Source organism: Scomber scombrus, chromosome 5 (genome assembly GCF_963691925.1).
Source record: "Scomber scombrus chromosome 5, fScoSco1.1, whole genome shotgun sequence".
Classification (NCBI taxonomy): Eukaryota; Metazoa; Chordata; class Actinopteri; order Scombriformes; family Scombridae; genus Scomber; species Scomber scombrus.
The window spans coordinates 23521371-23537013 of NC_084974.1; the positions used below are offsets into that span (position 1 = coordinate 23521371).

General features: G+C 38.4%; 1 protein-coding gene across 1 annotated transcript in view; it reads left to right on the forward strand.

Moving 5' to 3' along the window:
• Positions 1-6931: 6931 nt before the first annotated feature.
• caln1 (calneuron 1) overlaps positions 6932-15643 on the forward strand; it is a 65208-nt gene continuing 56496 nt past the window's right edge. The window contains exons 1-2 of the mRNA XM_062419462.1: positions 6932-7053; positions 15186-15307. Coding sequence (XP_062275446.1) covers positions 6983-7053; positions 15186-15307 — 193 coding nt within the window. The 5' untranslated portion in view covers positions 6932-6982. The remainder of the gene's footprint in view (positions 7054-15185; positions 15308-15643) is intronic.

Consider the following 15643-nt stretch of genomic DNA (forward strand, 5'->3'; position numbering starts at 1 on the left):
AGAGGATTATGGCAAAAATGTCTTAAGTGGTGTAACCATAGAAACTTTGTACCAAATAATTAATAAAATTCTCAATAAAACACCATATCAACTAGTTTGGCATGATCTTACATTATAACTTTTTATATTAAATAAAAAGTAATGGAATACAATTGTTCTAAATATTACATTTAATCTGGGGAATCATGTCAATCAGGAAACATTTGAATTTCTTAAAATGATGTAATTATTTGTTTAAGTACACTTAAATACACTGTAGGTGGATAACATATTTAATATTTATCATTCTTTTGTGGTTACACCATTTGACATTTTCAGGAGCATTCAGTCTTACCTTTTGTAACAAAAAAAATAACAATTTATTACAAAAACCCTTATTTGTCACTGACCCATAAACACTCAAATATAATGGTAATAGAAGTCCAGCAGCTTCAAAAACAACATGCATATTGAGTATTTATTCCTCTTTCGTCCATTTCTTGCTTCATACCTGGAAGGCTTTTCGGTGGAGGAACTGCTTCACTCCTTTACATTCTGTGCACAGGCCTTTTTGTATCAATCCACTTCCATTTTGTTCAGGTCTTTCATAAAACAAAATATTCACTGACCTGAAGAGATCATTTGGGTGAAAATAACTACTGTTTTGCTCTGAAGTAGCTTTGTGTCCAATAAACACCACATATATCTGGTGTTTATTGAACTTTATATCCAGCATTACTGAGACTATACAATAACTAAGCAGGTATGTTTTTATGCTTGAGAGTACTGAGACGTCTGACTCCTACCTGCTGACTCATGCTAAGTCACACTGGGTGAGAACCTTCTAAAACCCTCTAAATGCCTCAAAATGTGAAAAATAATTGTTGTAACCATGACAGTAAAAAAAGTGGGTGGCATTTTTGGCAGGGCCTTTTTTTGTCCTCAGGCATTCCCTTCTGGGCACATTACCCTGAATCTAGATCACCACTGTTACTCTTGTAATACCTTGTTAGACATAGGCATCCATTTGATTACACTGAGAGGAATAGGAATAAAAAAAGAGAGTAAGTGTAGCAGAACGTGCTCAGCCATCAGCCCTATAGCTTTCAGAGGAAATCAACCTCAGGCTTCTAAGAAGCATTTAATTGCAAATCATATTTTCTGCTTTATATTCACACTGATAATGTTGCATTGATTTGATGATTTGTAGGTCAAATGGTGGCTTAGTTAGTTGGAAAGTACATTTTTAGACATCTAGGCTGCAGATAACTGTTGTTCAAACAGCATTTCAGTTCGATAAACTGCACATTAAAATATAGTCTGTTCAGAAATGCTTTATAATGTACGTAAAACATTTTAACCAACTTTTCAACTAAGTTTCTCCTAGTTGTAATGTAAACATCTAAAGGTTTTGTCTTTTAACATACAAATACACCTCCAATACACCAAATGGCCAGCTTATATGTGTTTGGTTCTGCAAATGTAAAAACCTTGCATTAATTAGTACAGGAATCTCTTCTTTTTGTAGTATTAATTGGCAATCCTGTGAAGCGAGACAGGATTGTAAGTTGTAGATCATCATTCTACAAAGTGCAAAGTTCAGGCACATGCCCAGTAAATATGAAGTCAGGGAAATTGAGTGAATTACCTGTTTAGTCATTTCTTTAGCTTTTTATTCATGTCATGTCGTGTCAGGAGGGTGAGCAAAGCAGCAGCAGCTTCCTCTTCCTACTTCTTTCAGCTTTCTGCCTCCTGTGAGATCACCAGGTGTTCAAACTTCCAAATATACCAATCAGTAGGTATCTGTAGGGATCCACATCAAAAATAAATCAACTGCATCTTTTTAATAAGAAACAACTTTTTGTGTGCATGTTTTATTAGCAATGCCACATGTACAAAGCATTTATCATCACCTTGTGTTTGAATTAGCTTGTCGCACCCCTACAAACAAGGCCTGTTTTAGATTGTATGTTTTTAAGGGACCTTGGCATGGGCGTTGTTAAGTTCAGAGGGTCAGACTGTTCAGTTGGGGACGTGGTTTCAGCCCCTTCAGCAGTCACGCCCACTGTGTTTCAGAGCTCAAAAATACTGCTTGTTTTTCCCATGATTTTGAAACCTAATTTTATCAACTTGGCTTTTCTTTTTTAATCAGTCAAATTTGGCTGAGTGATTGATAACACATTTTTCTTTGGTGTGAAAAACTCACAACACATATTTATTATTACTGTTTAATGTCCTCTAAAAAGTACCAGAATAACTTTTCATTTTGCAAGAGCAAGGGGCCGGATTCACAAAGATATTTTAGACTGGTCTGTAGTGTTAGGCCAACCTTAATTTTGCTTATAAAATAGTCTAATGCAAGTCAGTATAGTCCTTTTCATAAAAAATAATTTTGAGCCAAAAGAAACTAGACACTTTACACCCAGGCTAACTCAGGCCTAAGACCCTTGTTACCATAAGGGATACTGGTTTCCTGACCTAGAAGGAGAAGATTCAGAAAAGCAGAATGGAAATGGTTGATATATCCGACAGATGTTTGCTGACAGACTTAAATCACAGCTAAAAATCACTGAAACTGAGACGCTGTGTTGCCTACCTCTGTTGTCCATTCAGTTACATAAAGAAATGAAATAAAAAACAATATAAGGTGTTATAAGAAGACATATTAACTTTCTCACAAGACAATGAATATATATAGATATATAATATGTTAGAATTTGATTAATGATTCTAATAAATGAATAAAAGATTACTCAATTAAAACCCCAATAACAATGAGCAATTGAGCACTAGCAGATGAAACTATTTAAATTATATGACAAAAAGAAATATAGCACTACAGTCTCAGTAAATTCATGTTAAAACTCGCCTCAATTACAGGAACTTCAATCTGTTAGAAGTCCACAACATACTTACTCTTCCATTAACTGCTTCTCCGACTTTAATACATCTTCTTGAAGCTTTAAGACTTCGACTTCAAGGAGCAGTTTTCTTTCTTCCAGTTGGAGATTTCGGTATTGTTTGTTTAGCACCATGGACAGAGTTCCCGTCTTGACTCAGCTTTATTTTGAACATCATTCAATTCCAACAGTTTCAAAACGGGGTCCTTTTCATCCTAAGAGAATCACTTACCTGCAGACTTTCAGAGGAAACGCTCTGATTTATTTAGTCATTCATCACATTGCCGGAGGCTGTTCTGACTCATCGGTCTTGTTTCTGGCATTTCTAGCCATCACTCAGTTTAACAGACTGAACTGGGTCATCGTGGGTTCTGGGAATAAGACCATTATTTGCTGGAATACATTAAAGTTCACCTTAAAATCACCAAAAGCAGCAAACACCCTCTAATATAAAAAAAGATATGGTAAGATATGCTTTTTCACCAAAATTACTCATCATTTTAAGTTATTGTAACACTTGGTGTAAGGTAGCGTCTATTTCAGGTTGTGGGTAAGAAACAGCATGGGGACAGCTTCTTCAGAGCAACTTGAGTACTTTTAATCTCTGCTCAAGAAAAGACAAGTGGCACTGTGATGACACTTAAACACTATGTAAAGTAGTAAACACTATGGAAAAAAACTACATCGAAAGAAGTAATTCCCAATTTAAATGACAATATAAAGAATATATTCATCAAATCATGAACTATTATTCAAATCATTTAAAAAATCCAACCAAATATAACCAAAATCATATATTATATATTCTTCAAACCAACTTCACCAAAATAAATGTCATCTTACATTGAAAACGTATGCCAGGCTGAAAATAGGTGCTTGGAAATCAACAACATGCTTGAAAATGTCAATTGGTGCCATTTTGAAAAGTTACCTGTCGGTTTCATCATGAAATTATGACAGTACAGGAAACTGGGTTGTAATAGTGAAATTAAACTATTTAAAAATGAAAATCAAATAAATGAAAGAAAACCCTCTGAAATTATTTTGAGATCAAATATGAAAATATATAATTTTTTGTTTTTTAATAATACTAAAGTGCTGTGTTTTTGTGGTTGTGAATGAAGGCATTATTATTTTATTATTTTGTAAAAAAACATTCAGTGAAATAAGAAACATTTGAGGAGGAGACAGGACATGTCCTGCTGCCCAATATATCAACATGCCACAACCTGAGGGACTGTGAATGACACACACACACACACACACACACACACACACACACACACACACACACACACACACACACACACACACACACACACACACACACACACACACAAACACACACACACAAACGCAGTCTTACTTATGTCACTTTTGGGGTATTTACATAGACTTACATTCATCTCCTGGAGACTTACTCTAACCCTAACCATAACCACTACTAACCTACGCCTAACATTAATTACTGACCCCAAATCAGCTTTTTACCAATAAGACTGTTGTCTGCTGTCTCCACAGTTAAGCTGTCTCCAATCAACTGGTGTTAAGTTTGGTTTGTGTCCCCGAAAGTGGCTTAAGTTAAAACTGCACACACACAAATACATGCATTGGATAGACTGCATATAGTTAATTTAAATCAATCTTAATGTTGTGTTTATAATTCAATTTATGTTTCATTGATTCTTGAAGCTTGGACAGTATTGTTTTTGTGTCATTTCATTCATGCCAATAAAGCACATTTGAATATAAAACATAATTGCCACAGTTTCATTTTTTTCTTCCTTTTCTTTAATGTCGAGCTCAGGAAAAGCTGGAAGGGAAATGTGCACAGTTGGACAATTTCGGACGATGGAGGATGTTTATTAGTTTATCTTGGTTGAAAATGACACAATTAAGCCATTAAGGCAAACAGAAGTTAAAGCAACCAATCGCTGTTCTCCTGCACAATGGCGTATTGATTTGGGTTGGAGCGTCTCCTTTGGCCACCGCGCCGCTCTCATCAATCTCACTGCCGCTTAGCACCTGTGAGTGTGGATCTTCAGTCAATGGATCTTTACTTTGGAGTCAACAGACTTGGGCAATGAAAGCATTTTTCATGACTAGACTTCACCGCCTGTGAATATTAACCGGATACGGAGCGGAATAAGAAATAACATAATTTTTTAAAAATTGAGAGTTTGACGAAAAGTGTAATTTGGATTGACTGATCAGTGCTGGACTTCATATTAGGGGGAAAACACACACAAACACACACAAACCAACCGGTGAGACATATTTCCTTAACGATGGGAAGAAATTACTGCGCTGCATTTCCCAAATAAAGGAATAATTAATAACACCACAAACAACCCGGATCGACCAACGAGGCTGATTGAGTAGTGCATTTCAACTCTCTTAACCGGATCCTACTGCGGACATCGATTAACGGATTTGATTGATAGGCTTCAGCACGTAACACCCTAGAAGGTAAGTTGGATAAATCAGAGAATAATTGTCCTCCAGTGGAAAATAATTAGGCTGGAGCTTTGTTTTACAGCCCATTGATGTGTTTCTGTCCGCGTTAAATCACAGAAGGGTTCCTCAAAGGCCCACACCTGTTGTTTGGATTGGAAATAGGCTGATATTATTGTAGCCTATACAAACACAAATAGGCTGGTGTGAATTAAAATGTATATTTAAATCAATACTGTATCTTTTTGTGCAGCCTAAAGATGTTTCTTAAAGTTTGTAATGTATAAATCAGTGAATAAATGATCAATCTTGTTGAGATAAAAACGCATTTGGCTTTTAAAGATGCACATTAGCTGGTAGGCTGTATTTATTTTAGACTATAACTTCACAGAAACATATGAACTGAGCAGAATGTCTCCTAGTTGGACTAGTACAGTACAGACGCTAGTACAGACGCTGAAGCATGTTGGTGACGATGATAGCTGTTGCATGAATGTAATTTCTGTCACACTGCAGGCAGCTCACAGGAAGTGTGTGTGTATGTGTGTGTTTTTGGGGTGGGGGTGGGGGGTTCGATGTGATGTACTGGAAATGTGATGGTGCTCAGCAGAGACCTCGCTGTGGACCCCCCGCTGGGATGCCTGCCGCCCCCCCCCCCCCCCCCCCCCCCCCCCCCGCCCACCGTCCTCCCGTTGAGCAGCGTTCAAAGCGCGCTCTTGCTCCACACGGTGGCGCACGCTTTTACGCACGGCGCGCTCTCCAGGATATGTGTTGCTGTCTGTGTAATGTGACTTCACAGCATCCACGTGTTGACCGGGCTGAGCGCACTGTAAACATAATCCACTGGGATGTTAAGGGGGTGTGTGTGTGTGTGCGCGCGCGCGCGCTATTGCACATGCACACACACACACACACATAAGAAGTCTCTCTGTTCTTTCACCTTATCTGCCATTCTTGGTTCCGACTTTCTCCCAGTGTCTTTCTTTCCTGTCAGCTCTTGTTGGTCTCTCCTTCCTTCTTCATCTGTCTACAGTCTGTCGCTCTTATTCTCTGTCTGCCTCAGAGTGTCTACCTCTCTTTCCTTTTCTTTGCCTTTGTCTCTCTCCCGCCTCTCTCTCTCTCTCTCTCTCTCTCTCTCTCTCTCTCTCTCTGTGTGTATTTTGCGAGCACAGCCACAGGCAGGCAGGGCTGAGTCTGTCATTGGGACTCACTAATGAGCCCCTCAACTCCGTCTCCCCATGTGGAGGAATGTTTGCACTGGAGAGTGAGTGAGAGAGAAGGAGAGAGAGAGAGATAGTCTGAAGGAGGGAGAGAGAGAGGGGGAGGGAGTGGAGCGTGAGAGGAGACATCGTACCTGCTCTCACGGCTCAAATATTAACAACCGGTTTCTGGGAACCGATGCTGCTGCTCTGGGACAAGCTTAAAACTGTGGAGGCAGCCGGGCTCAGTGGTTTGGGGACAGGCAGTCTGCTACTGCTGCTGCTACTGCTGGAGGCACGGCTACATCTAAGAGTCTGATGGAGGAGGAGGTCACTGAGCCCGATCCTCAGGCGGTGCAGCCCACCGGCCTGCTGCCGCCGGGGACACCCTCAGAGGTAAACGGAGACTTGCCGGGCAACCCGTACCTGCGGGACGAGGCGGAGGACGTGATGGAGAGCCCGGTGAGGGAGCCTGTTGTGCTGCAGTATCCTGCCGAATACAATCCCAGCCAACAATATGGGTAAGAATCAGCATGGGAGAAACAGAGAAAGAGTCTGTTGCTGCAGGAAGAGGCTGGTTACGTGTGTAGATAGCTGGCACTTCTGTGGGACACTCCCGTCTCTTTTTCTCAGTTTGGAGATCGTTTGATTCCTTTTTTCCTGTGGTGCCTCCACTGCACAGTCTATAAGTACTGTTAAGTATTTTGACTATAAATTGCTCAAAAAAGCTTCAAGCTTGTCTCCTTGATCCATAGTAATATTTTTCATCTTGTTATATACATTGCAAGGACAAATTTTGGCACACACATTTGTATTGTTGTAAGTGTTTACTTAGTTTCATTTTGCACACCTTGGGACTCAATATGGTTGGCTGATTAAAAGCAATTTATATTTAATGGATGTGAATCATTACGTGCTAGATGGAGTGGTTGTTTTTTAGCCTTTGTCTGTTTTCTGCAGCAGTGTACGGAGTTGTCAATGACAACGTTTACACAAATCCATATGAGTGGACAGTCATCACATGGCACCATGCTGCCTTGCTATATGCAAATGCCTCTGAGAATATCCATTAAAAAATAAAATAAAAAAAGTGGGGCATGACCAGAATACCTCATTTCTGACTTGATATAAAGTTTATGGCTCAGTTTTTTAACAGTGCTGTCATTTCCTGAACAGGACATTCTTTTTAATTAGGAGTTGGTTGTTTTTGTATGTTGTGTAGCAGTGATGGAAAACTAGTGAAGCCACACTGAGAACCTGCTGCTTGCTTGCTTGCTCTCTATGGGTGTAAACTGGCACACATTTGCCTGTTGTGGCCACACCTCAGTCTGTGATGTCACGGTAGGTGTTTTCATTTTGCCATCCCATCACTCTGATTGGGATGTAATCAATAAGAAAAAGCAATATGTGAGAAGATATGAACCAACAGAGCGCGATGCAGTGGTTCATTGTGGATGAGCCCTTTTTTAAGCAAAGCTCACCTTTCTTTTGGTATTACAGTTAAGTGTTTTTTCTTTATGTTTGTCAGTGGTATGAAAATAGCATCCTCTTTGTACCTTGAAAGAGGAATTACATCCTGCCTGATAACCTGATACATACAGGACTGGTGTATTTTCCTAACACACCTTTTTCCACACACTCATGGAGATGTCAGTGTGTCATGGCTGTCTTTAAGGAACTGATTTGGTGGCCAAAGGGTCTGCTACTGGTACACAATGTTCTGCTTGTGTCCCTCTCACTTGCTACTGGCTGTTTTGCTGCAAGGTCTGATATGAGAAATTGCCATCTGGCCTCCTTGTCATGCAGAAAGCTTTGAATAAAGCTGCGCTCTTTTCATCAGGTTGCATTTCTACTCTCTTCAAGAGTCAAGACTCAGAAACGAGCTCTGCTTTGGTACTCTGGCGTGTTCATGAGTTGATTAGTAATTTTCTTATAGAAAAAAGAGGGAGGAGGAGGTTGGCACTTTAGGTACTGACTGCCATGTAATTACATTTCAGCTTCAATACACTGGAGGAGATCCAGGTGTAGAAATAGCCTGTTTACTGTCAGGCTTCATAATATCTGCTTTGGACAAAAATCATCTAATTACTGCTCAATATTTCAAAAGGGCACAATATTATCTCCTCAAAACAATATCTTGGAACAGACTATTTGCCTAATTGGAAAATATCAAGTGTAGTAATATACTGATGCAGTATATTATTACAACTCACAATCATTAGTGCTAAAGTGAATAATGAATCATTTAATTAAAGGAGTCATAATTAGGTAATCATTTAAGTCTTTTATGAAGCAAAGCCTACGAACAGCTGCTTCTCAAATGTGGGAATGTGCTTCTTTTCTCTGTTTTTATATTGTTGGTTGGACATTTTTCACTATTTTTATTTATTTATTTGACATTTTAGCACAAAACAAGAGACTAAATGATTTATAAAAACTGTCATGTCTGTCCTCTTCATCCAGCCCATTAATGATCCCGACCTCTTAACCACACCTCCGTGTTTGTATGTTCAAGATGGGACACTAATCTATGATATTTAGTTGCTGGGTTCATTTTCGCCTTACCGTCGGTTCTTTGAGGACACGCGTCATTAAAATGGCGACAGCGTAATTAAACCGTACTGCTTCTTCCTCCAGGGTCAAGATGTATTGATTAGTCATGTCATTTTTGTCTTATCCTTGAAGTGTCAGAAGTGTTTTCCCTTTAAGGCTTGCACCCAACTTTAGGGAGGGGGGGTGGGGATAGTTTTATTTACTGTACGTTTCTGCTGTAATTGGGTTCAGTTCTGCTGTGACCCAGCCTTAACAACACTGGACGTCTTGAAAAGGCTATTATGATGCTATAATAGTTTGTCTATGTGTTAGGCTACCTTTAGAGGAATTTCATTGTGGCTGAATGGGTATAAACATTTTTAAAAAGTTGTTTTTTTGGTGTTTTTTTTAATGTAACATTCTTGTCATTTTTGCCTTTATTAGATAGAACACTATAGTCAGACAGGAATCAAGGGGAAAGAGGGATAGATACTTCACTGTAATCCAGTTTGGTAGATACTGTGTGAAGCCTTTTTTTCTAAACTCGGAAAATGGGAAGTTTTAAAACCATGTAATCAACTGATTACTTTCCATGTGCCAGGTGTAGTGTGGGAAGGCTATTGTTAAAATTGAATTACCAAAGTGTGACCTATCTGCAGCCGTCATTTCAAGTCACTCAGCTCTTATGAGTCGACTTCTTGTGATGGTTTGATCATTGTGTGGAAAGACGTCGCGGCCTAAATTTGTTGCACAAGAAACAGCAGAGTGGCAGGTTGTTCCTGTGATTAAATGCCACAGGTCCAATCCCAGCTAGTGCACACTTCAACACACACACGCTCTTCTTGTCAGTTCAACGTGTCCTTGAGCCAGACGTCGTCTCCCGACTCCCGGCTGCCTCGCCCACTGAAAGTCACTTCGGATAACAGCATCAGCTAATGGCCTCACCGTGATGTAACATTTGAGTTACTGTCCCATAAAAGTAGGGCAGGTTTGATCATCTGCTTTTAGTGTTAGTCTACATGCAGCTCCACTGAAGACACCTTGTTCTCTGCTAATTTTATTTTGTATTTTTCACCTTTTTATGATTGTTCATAGATTAAGCAATCAAACAAATAAGTAATTGATAGATAAATGGTCACTGAATATCCATAGTTGCGGTTTAGTAATGAGAGAAAAAAGTGTTTATCTCTCTTCAAAGAGTTGAGGATGCAGAATTTGGCAGAGCAGCTTGCTTAGTAAAATGCTGAGGTGCCATGCAGTGATCATATCTCTAAGTCATTTCTATGGCTTATTTTTATCAGCCAGTCAATCAGAGTATTAAATCCCAGACTCCTCGCCTTATTCTTTTCAACCTGTATATCACCATATGCAGCGAATAGTGATTTGATGGGGGTTGGGGGGAGCAGGAAGATGTCTTGGTTGAAGCTGTGGTGATCACTTTCGGATTGAAGTGATTACTGTATGTGGCTGTGCTCCTGAAGGGCAAATTATCTCGTTCAGCAGAGACCTTGATCAATTTAATCAAGTTTAATGATGCTGAAGGATGTGAACAGCTCTGTTCTCCGCTGTCTTCCTCAAGGGTTGAAGATCAGGAGTTTTACTATTTCAGCATATTATCTTTATAAAGACTTTGTAAAAGTAACTACAGCAATCAGATAAAAAGAGAGAACTTTTTTTGCAGTATTTCTCTTTGACATGTAAAAAAGTGTGACCAAAGAACTAATGGTGGAAAGTAATTAAGTACATTTACTCAAGTGTTTTACTTAAGTAAAACGTTCTTGTACTTTACTTGGGTGTTTCCATTAGATGCTACTTTATATTTCCACTCCACTACATTTCAGAGGGAAATATTGTACTTTCTACTCCACTACCTTTATTTGACAGCTTTAGTTACTTTTAAGATGAAGATTTGACACAATGGATAATATAACAAGCTTTTAAAATACAACACATTGTAAATTATGAAACCAGTGTCTTACAAAAAGCAGTGTGTAGTCCAGCTCCCATTTCAGATGTCTATGAGTTGTTAACAGCTCCTCCAAATAGTGATGTTCCCCTCAAAACTTCTCACATGGTTTCATTTCAATAAATGGTCAAATGATCCAATACTTCACTAAATTCAAAGATTAGAGAAAAAGTCTAAAAACTGGAAACAGATTTGTGTATCAGAACTTTGTTTTTTCTTCTTTCCTCTTCCATAAATCATCTCACGACCCCTCACATTTATCTGGTAGAGGGGCCCCACCCCTAGGTTGGGAACCACTGGACTAAACTAGCTGACTGTATAAGTAGTGTAAACTAGCTCCACCTCCAGCAGCTACAACAGTAACATGCTGCTCTAACACTGATGCTTCACTATTAATAATCTAATGATGTCATATATTACGTGTACATATACTTATGTACTTTTACTGTAATACTTTAACTACATCAAGCCCATAATACTTATGTACTTTTACTGTAATACTTTAACTACATCAAGCCCATAATACTTATGTACTTTTACTGTAATACTTTAACTACATCAAGCCCATAATACTTATGTACTTTTACTGTAATACTTTACCTACATCAAGTTCATAATACTTATGTACTTTTACTGTAATACTTTACCTACATCAAGCTCATAATACTTATGTACTTTTACTGTAATACTTTAACTACATCAAGCCCATAATACTTATGTACTTTTACTGTAATACTTTAACTACATCAAGCCCATAATACTTATGTACTTTTACTGTAATACTTTAACTACATCAAGCCCATAATACTTATGTACTTTTACTGTAATACTTTGACTACATCAAGCCCATAATACTTATGTACTTTAACTGTAATACTTTACCTACATCAAGCCCATAATACTTATGTACTTTTACTGTAATACTTTGACTACATCAAGCCCATAATACTTATGTACTTTAACTGTAATACTTTAACTACATCAAGCCCATAATACTTATGTACTTTTACTGTAATACTTTAACTACATCAAGCCCATAATACTTATGTACTTTTACTGTAATACTTTACCTACATCAAGCCCATAATACTTATGTACTTTTACTGTAATACTTTACCTACATCAAGCCCATAATACTTATGTACTTTTACTGTAATACTTTACCTACATCAAGCCCATAATACTTATGTACTTTTACTGTAATACTTTACCTACATCAAGCCCATAATACTTATGTACTTTTACCGTAATACTTTAACTACATCAAGCCCATAATACTTATGTACTTTTACCGTAATACTTTGACTACATCAAGCCCATAATACTTATGTACTTTTACTGTAATACTTTGACTAGCTCAAGCTAACAATACTAATGCATGAAAAATCCTACTTAAGTAAGAGTGCATCACTTTTAAATGTAATGGATTTGTTTATATTCCTGTATTGGTACTTTTACTCATAATATAAATTATATAAATAAAAGGACTTGAATACTTCTTCCACCACTGTAAAGAATTAAGAGACGCTGGCTCTTCACTTTGATTCTAGGTCCAGTCTCTGGACTTCTTCTCCTGCATCTTGTCTTGTCTCAGTGTCATGGTCAATAACATCAACAACTTCCTGGTCCTTGATGCTAAATCTCATGTCCGTCCTCCACTCAGTGCTGGTTAATGTGAGGTCTTAACTAAGCATATTACTGAACAAAGCAGGGCCAAAAGTGCCAGAAACGTGAAAAATTTCCCAATGAGCGCCACAATTACACCCCATGCTTATCGAAAAACACATTAAACAAACACACAGTCACTTTTGCCACTGTTAAACCAAAGGGCAAAAGTTTAAGCTGCATAACATAATTTTTTAATGTATTCCCCCAATTTCCAATCTTCGCTCTGTTGCTTTTAAAACCATTTCACAGTCATTCAGGTTTTCAAAACAAGCCATTGATTTATTTAACGCTGAATGCTCAGTCTGCTCCTGAAAAATGTACTCTAATGAAACATGTAAATTCTTTACCTGCGTGGTTACTCATTCTGATCAATATTTCTTCTTGGACACAGCAAAGTAGACGCAGAATAGCGTGCACCTGCATTAAACAGCTGAGAATGTATGGCTTTGGCACGTAAAGATAATATGGAACAAGCAAAAAAGAGAGATTATTGTAATATTCGTAATGACAGCTAAGAGGTGACTGAATAATTGATGGATTAGAAATTGAAAAACCCCAACCCTAACATGTGAGAAAAGAAGGTCGTAAAAAGAGCTTGAGGCATAGTTGCGGGCGTCTTGATATGCATACTTATTAACCTGACAAACAAGAAAGATGTAGGGACCGGTTTTCAATTTGTGGGGTAACGGATGTTTGCCAGTGAAATATAGTGGAGAGATATGACTTCAAACGTGGCTAGTGGTGCTAAAATGAAATACAATACACATTTTATCTTTTAATTTATTTTATTTGCTGGTTATGTGGACAGTTATTACAAGGACAATTTCCTTTCACTTTTTTCAGGTCGGGTCATTTCAAAATGAAATTAATTTGTTTTTAGGTCCAACTTGGTTTATTTTATCAATGAAAAGTTAATTGTGTACCCTGGTTCCCTTTATTATTGAGCTTCCTGCTCATAAAATAAAGAGACATGAGATTCTCACTTCATAGTAAGCCTTTTCCACTGGCAGGTATAACTGTGTCATTGTGGTCTGGGTGCTCTGCAAGTGAACAAACTGTCAATTTAAGGTGTCTAATTGTGTTATATATGTATGTCTTACTTTTGTGTTAAAAGAAGGTGCTACAGTATAAACATCACAGTACCAGTCAAAAGTTCACATCCTGTATGATAAATAACATTCATCATTAAACCAACTTATAAACCCTTTGTTTCGTTAACAGTTCTTTATTAAAAGGCAGTACCACAATGATGAATGACCCGTCGATGTGTGATTTATGAGTGATAAGAGATGTGTGGAAGGAAACTAGAAACATTTCCAAGCTGTGGAATAGGACTGATTCACCTAAATAGAGCACATATTTATTCATTTGGTTTGTAACCTGGAAAAGCAGCCCACATTTGTCTATTGATAATAATGGTCATAAACCTTGAGTTACCTCTGTAGATGCTGCTTAAAACCCAAAGAATCGATCTGTATGCGCAGCAAACGTGTCCTCTAGTGTACAAAAACCATGTGTCACTTTTAAATGCGTCATTAAATGTTGAGAGAATGTGCTATTAAAGTTATTGTCATGGTGAAGCTATGCTGGATTCTGAATAGAAATGAAGCAGAGTTCAAGTGGTGAAAGAGAAACACAGCGAGAAGCAAAATGCTTCAGAGCTGTCTTCTGCACCGCACTCTCGGTGTGATGTTTCAGCTTATTTTGAACTGCTCGTTCTGTCTCAGAAGCGTCTCCTCAAAGTGATCATCGAGACGAAATCCAATTAGAGAGGAGGAAGTAGTTGTCCAAATCTCCACGCTCTTATTTTCCTCCTGTGCCCATGGGCTTCACTTTATTGAATAATTAATTGCCTCAGTCGAATTTGCACATACAGTACGCACGTGCACGTCATGCCACGCCGCGCGCACACACACACACACACATACACATACACACACACACACACACCAACACACACCAGCACACACCAGCACTGTGTTCACCTCTGGTTATATGAGTCTCGCTCACTGTGTGATTTTCCCATTTAGCGAATGAGTTCTGCTTCATTTATGGATCTCGTTTGTGTTGTGCCCATTGGATGATCATTTGTTTTAGCTTCACCAGTATCACAAATGGGTAAACCAGCTCCCTCTTAGCTGATTATGGGGTTCACACGTTGTTCATGTTGTGTTTTTACTTGACTTAGAAAGGGAGTTAATGTGCCTCACAGGTTAATTTTTATCTCTGCATTTTTGATAAGTGGCTAATTTAAATGCTTGTTGACAGGTTTCATGTACAATAAATCTGTGACAATCATGAAATATCACACATGTAGCTCTCCTGCTGATGAACGTTATTTAGAAACATGTGTTACGTGTAGTGTGCTTTGGTCGTTCAGAATTAATCTCCCAAAACAACCCCAAGAGGGAAATCTCCTCTTCATTTCCCTCTCTTCCTTCCTTCACCGCCGTCTAAATGTTTCCATCTGTTTCTGTCGTCTCTCAGGGAGAAGATGCCGTTCCACCATGTGACGGCAGGCCTGCTCTACAAGGGGAACTACCTGAGTCGCTCGCTGTCGGACAGTGACAGCGACATGCTGGCCAGCATCTCTGTGGAGGAGCTCCATGGTGAGGCTTCTCAGTAAACTCATGCTTAATTTTCCTTTAAAGTCCCCATTAAATGACTTCACATACTTCCTGTAAAGCAGAATATGAACAGAATAAAAAAATGGTGATATCATTCTGCACTGGTGGGTGTAAATTGAAATTTCAACCAATAAAATCTTCATAAATCTTTCAACATCCTCTCTTGTCCACATGTCCCTTAAAATAAAATTATGCCTCTCTCCCAAACGGATATCGTATTGCTTTATACTTGCAAATGATGCCTCCCTGCAGTATTTCCCGCCCTGATGTCCTGTTTCAACAAGAAATACAATAAATCAAAGGAAGTAAGAGTGTCAT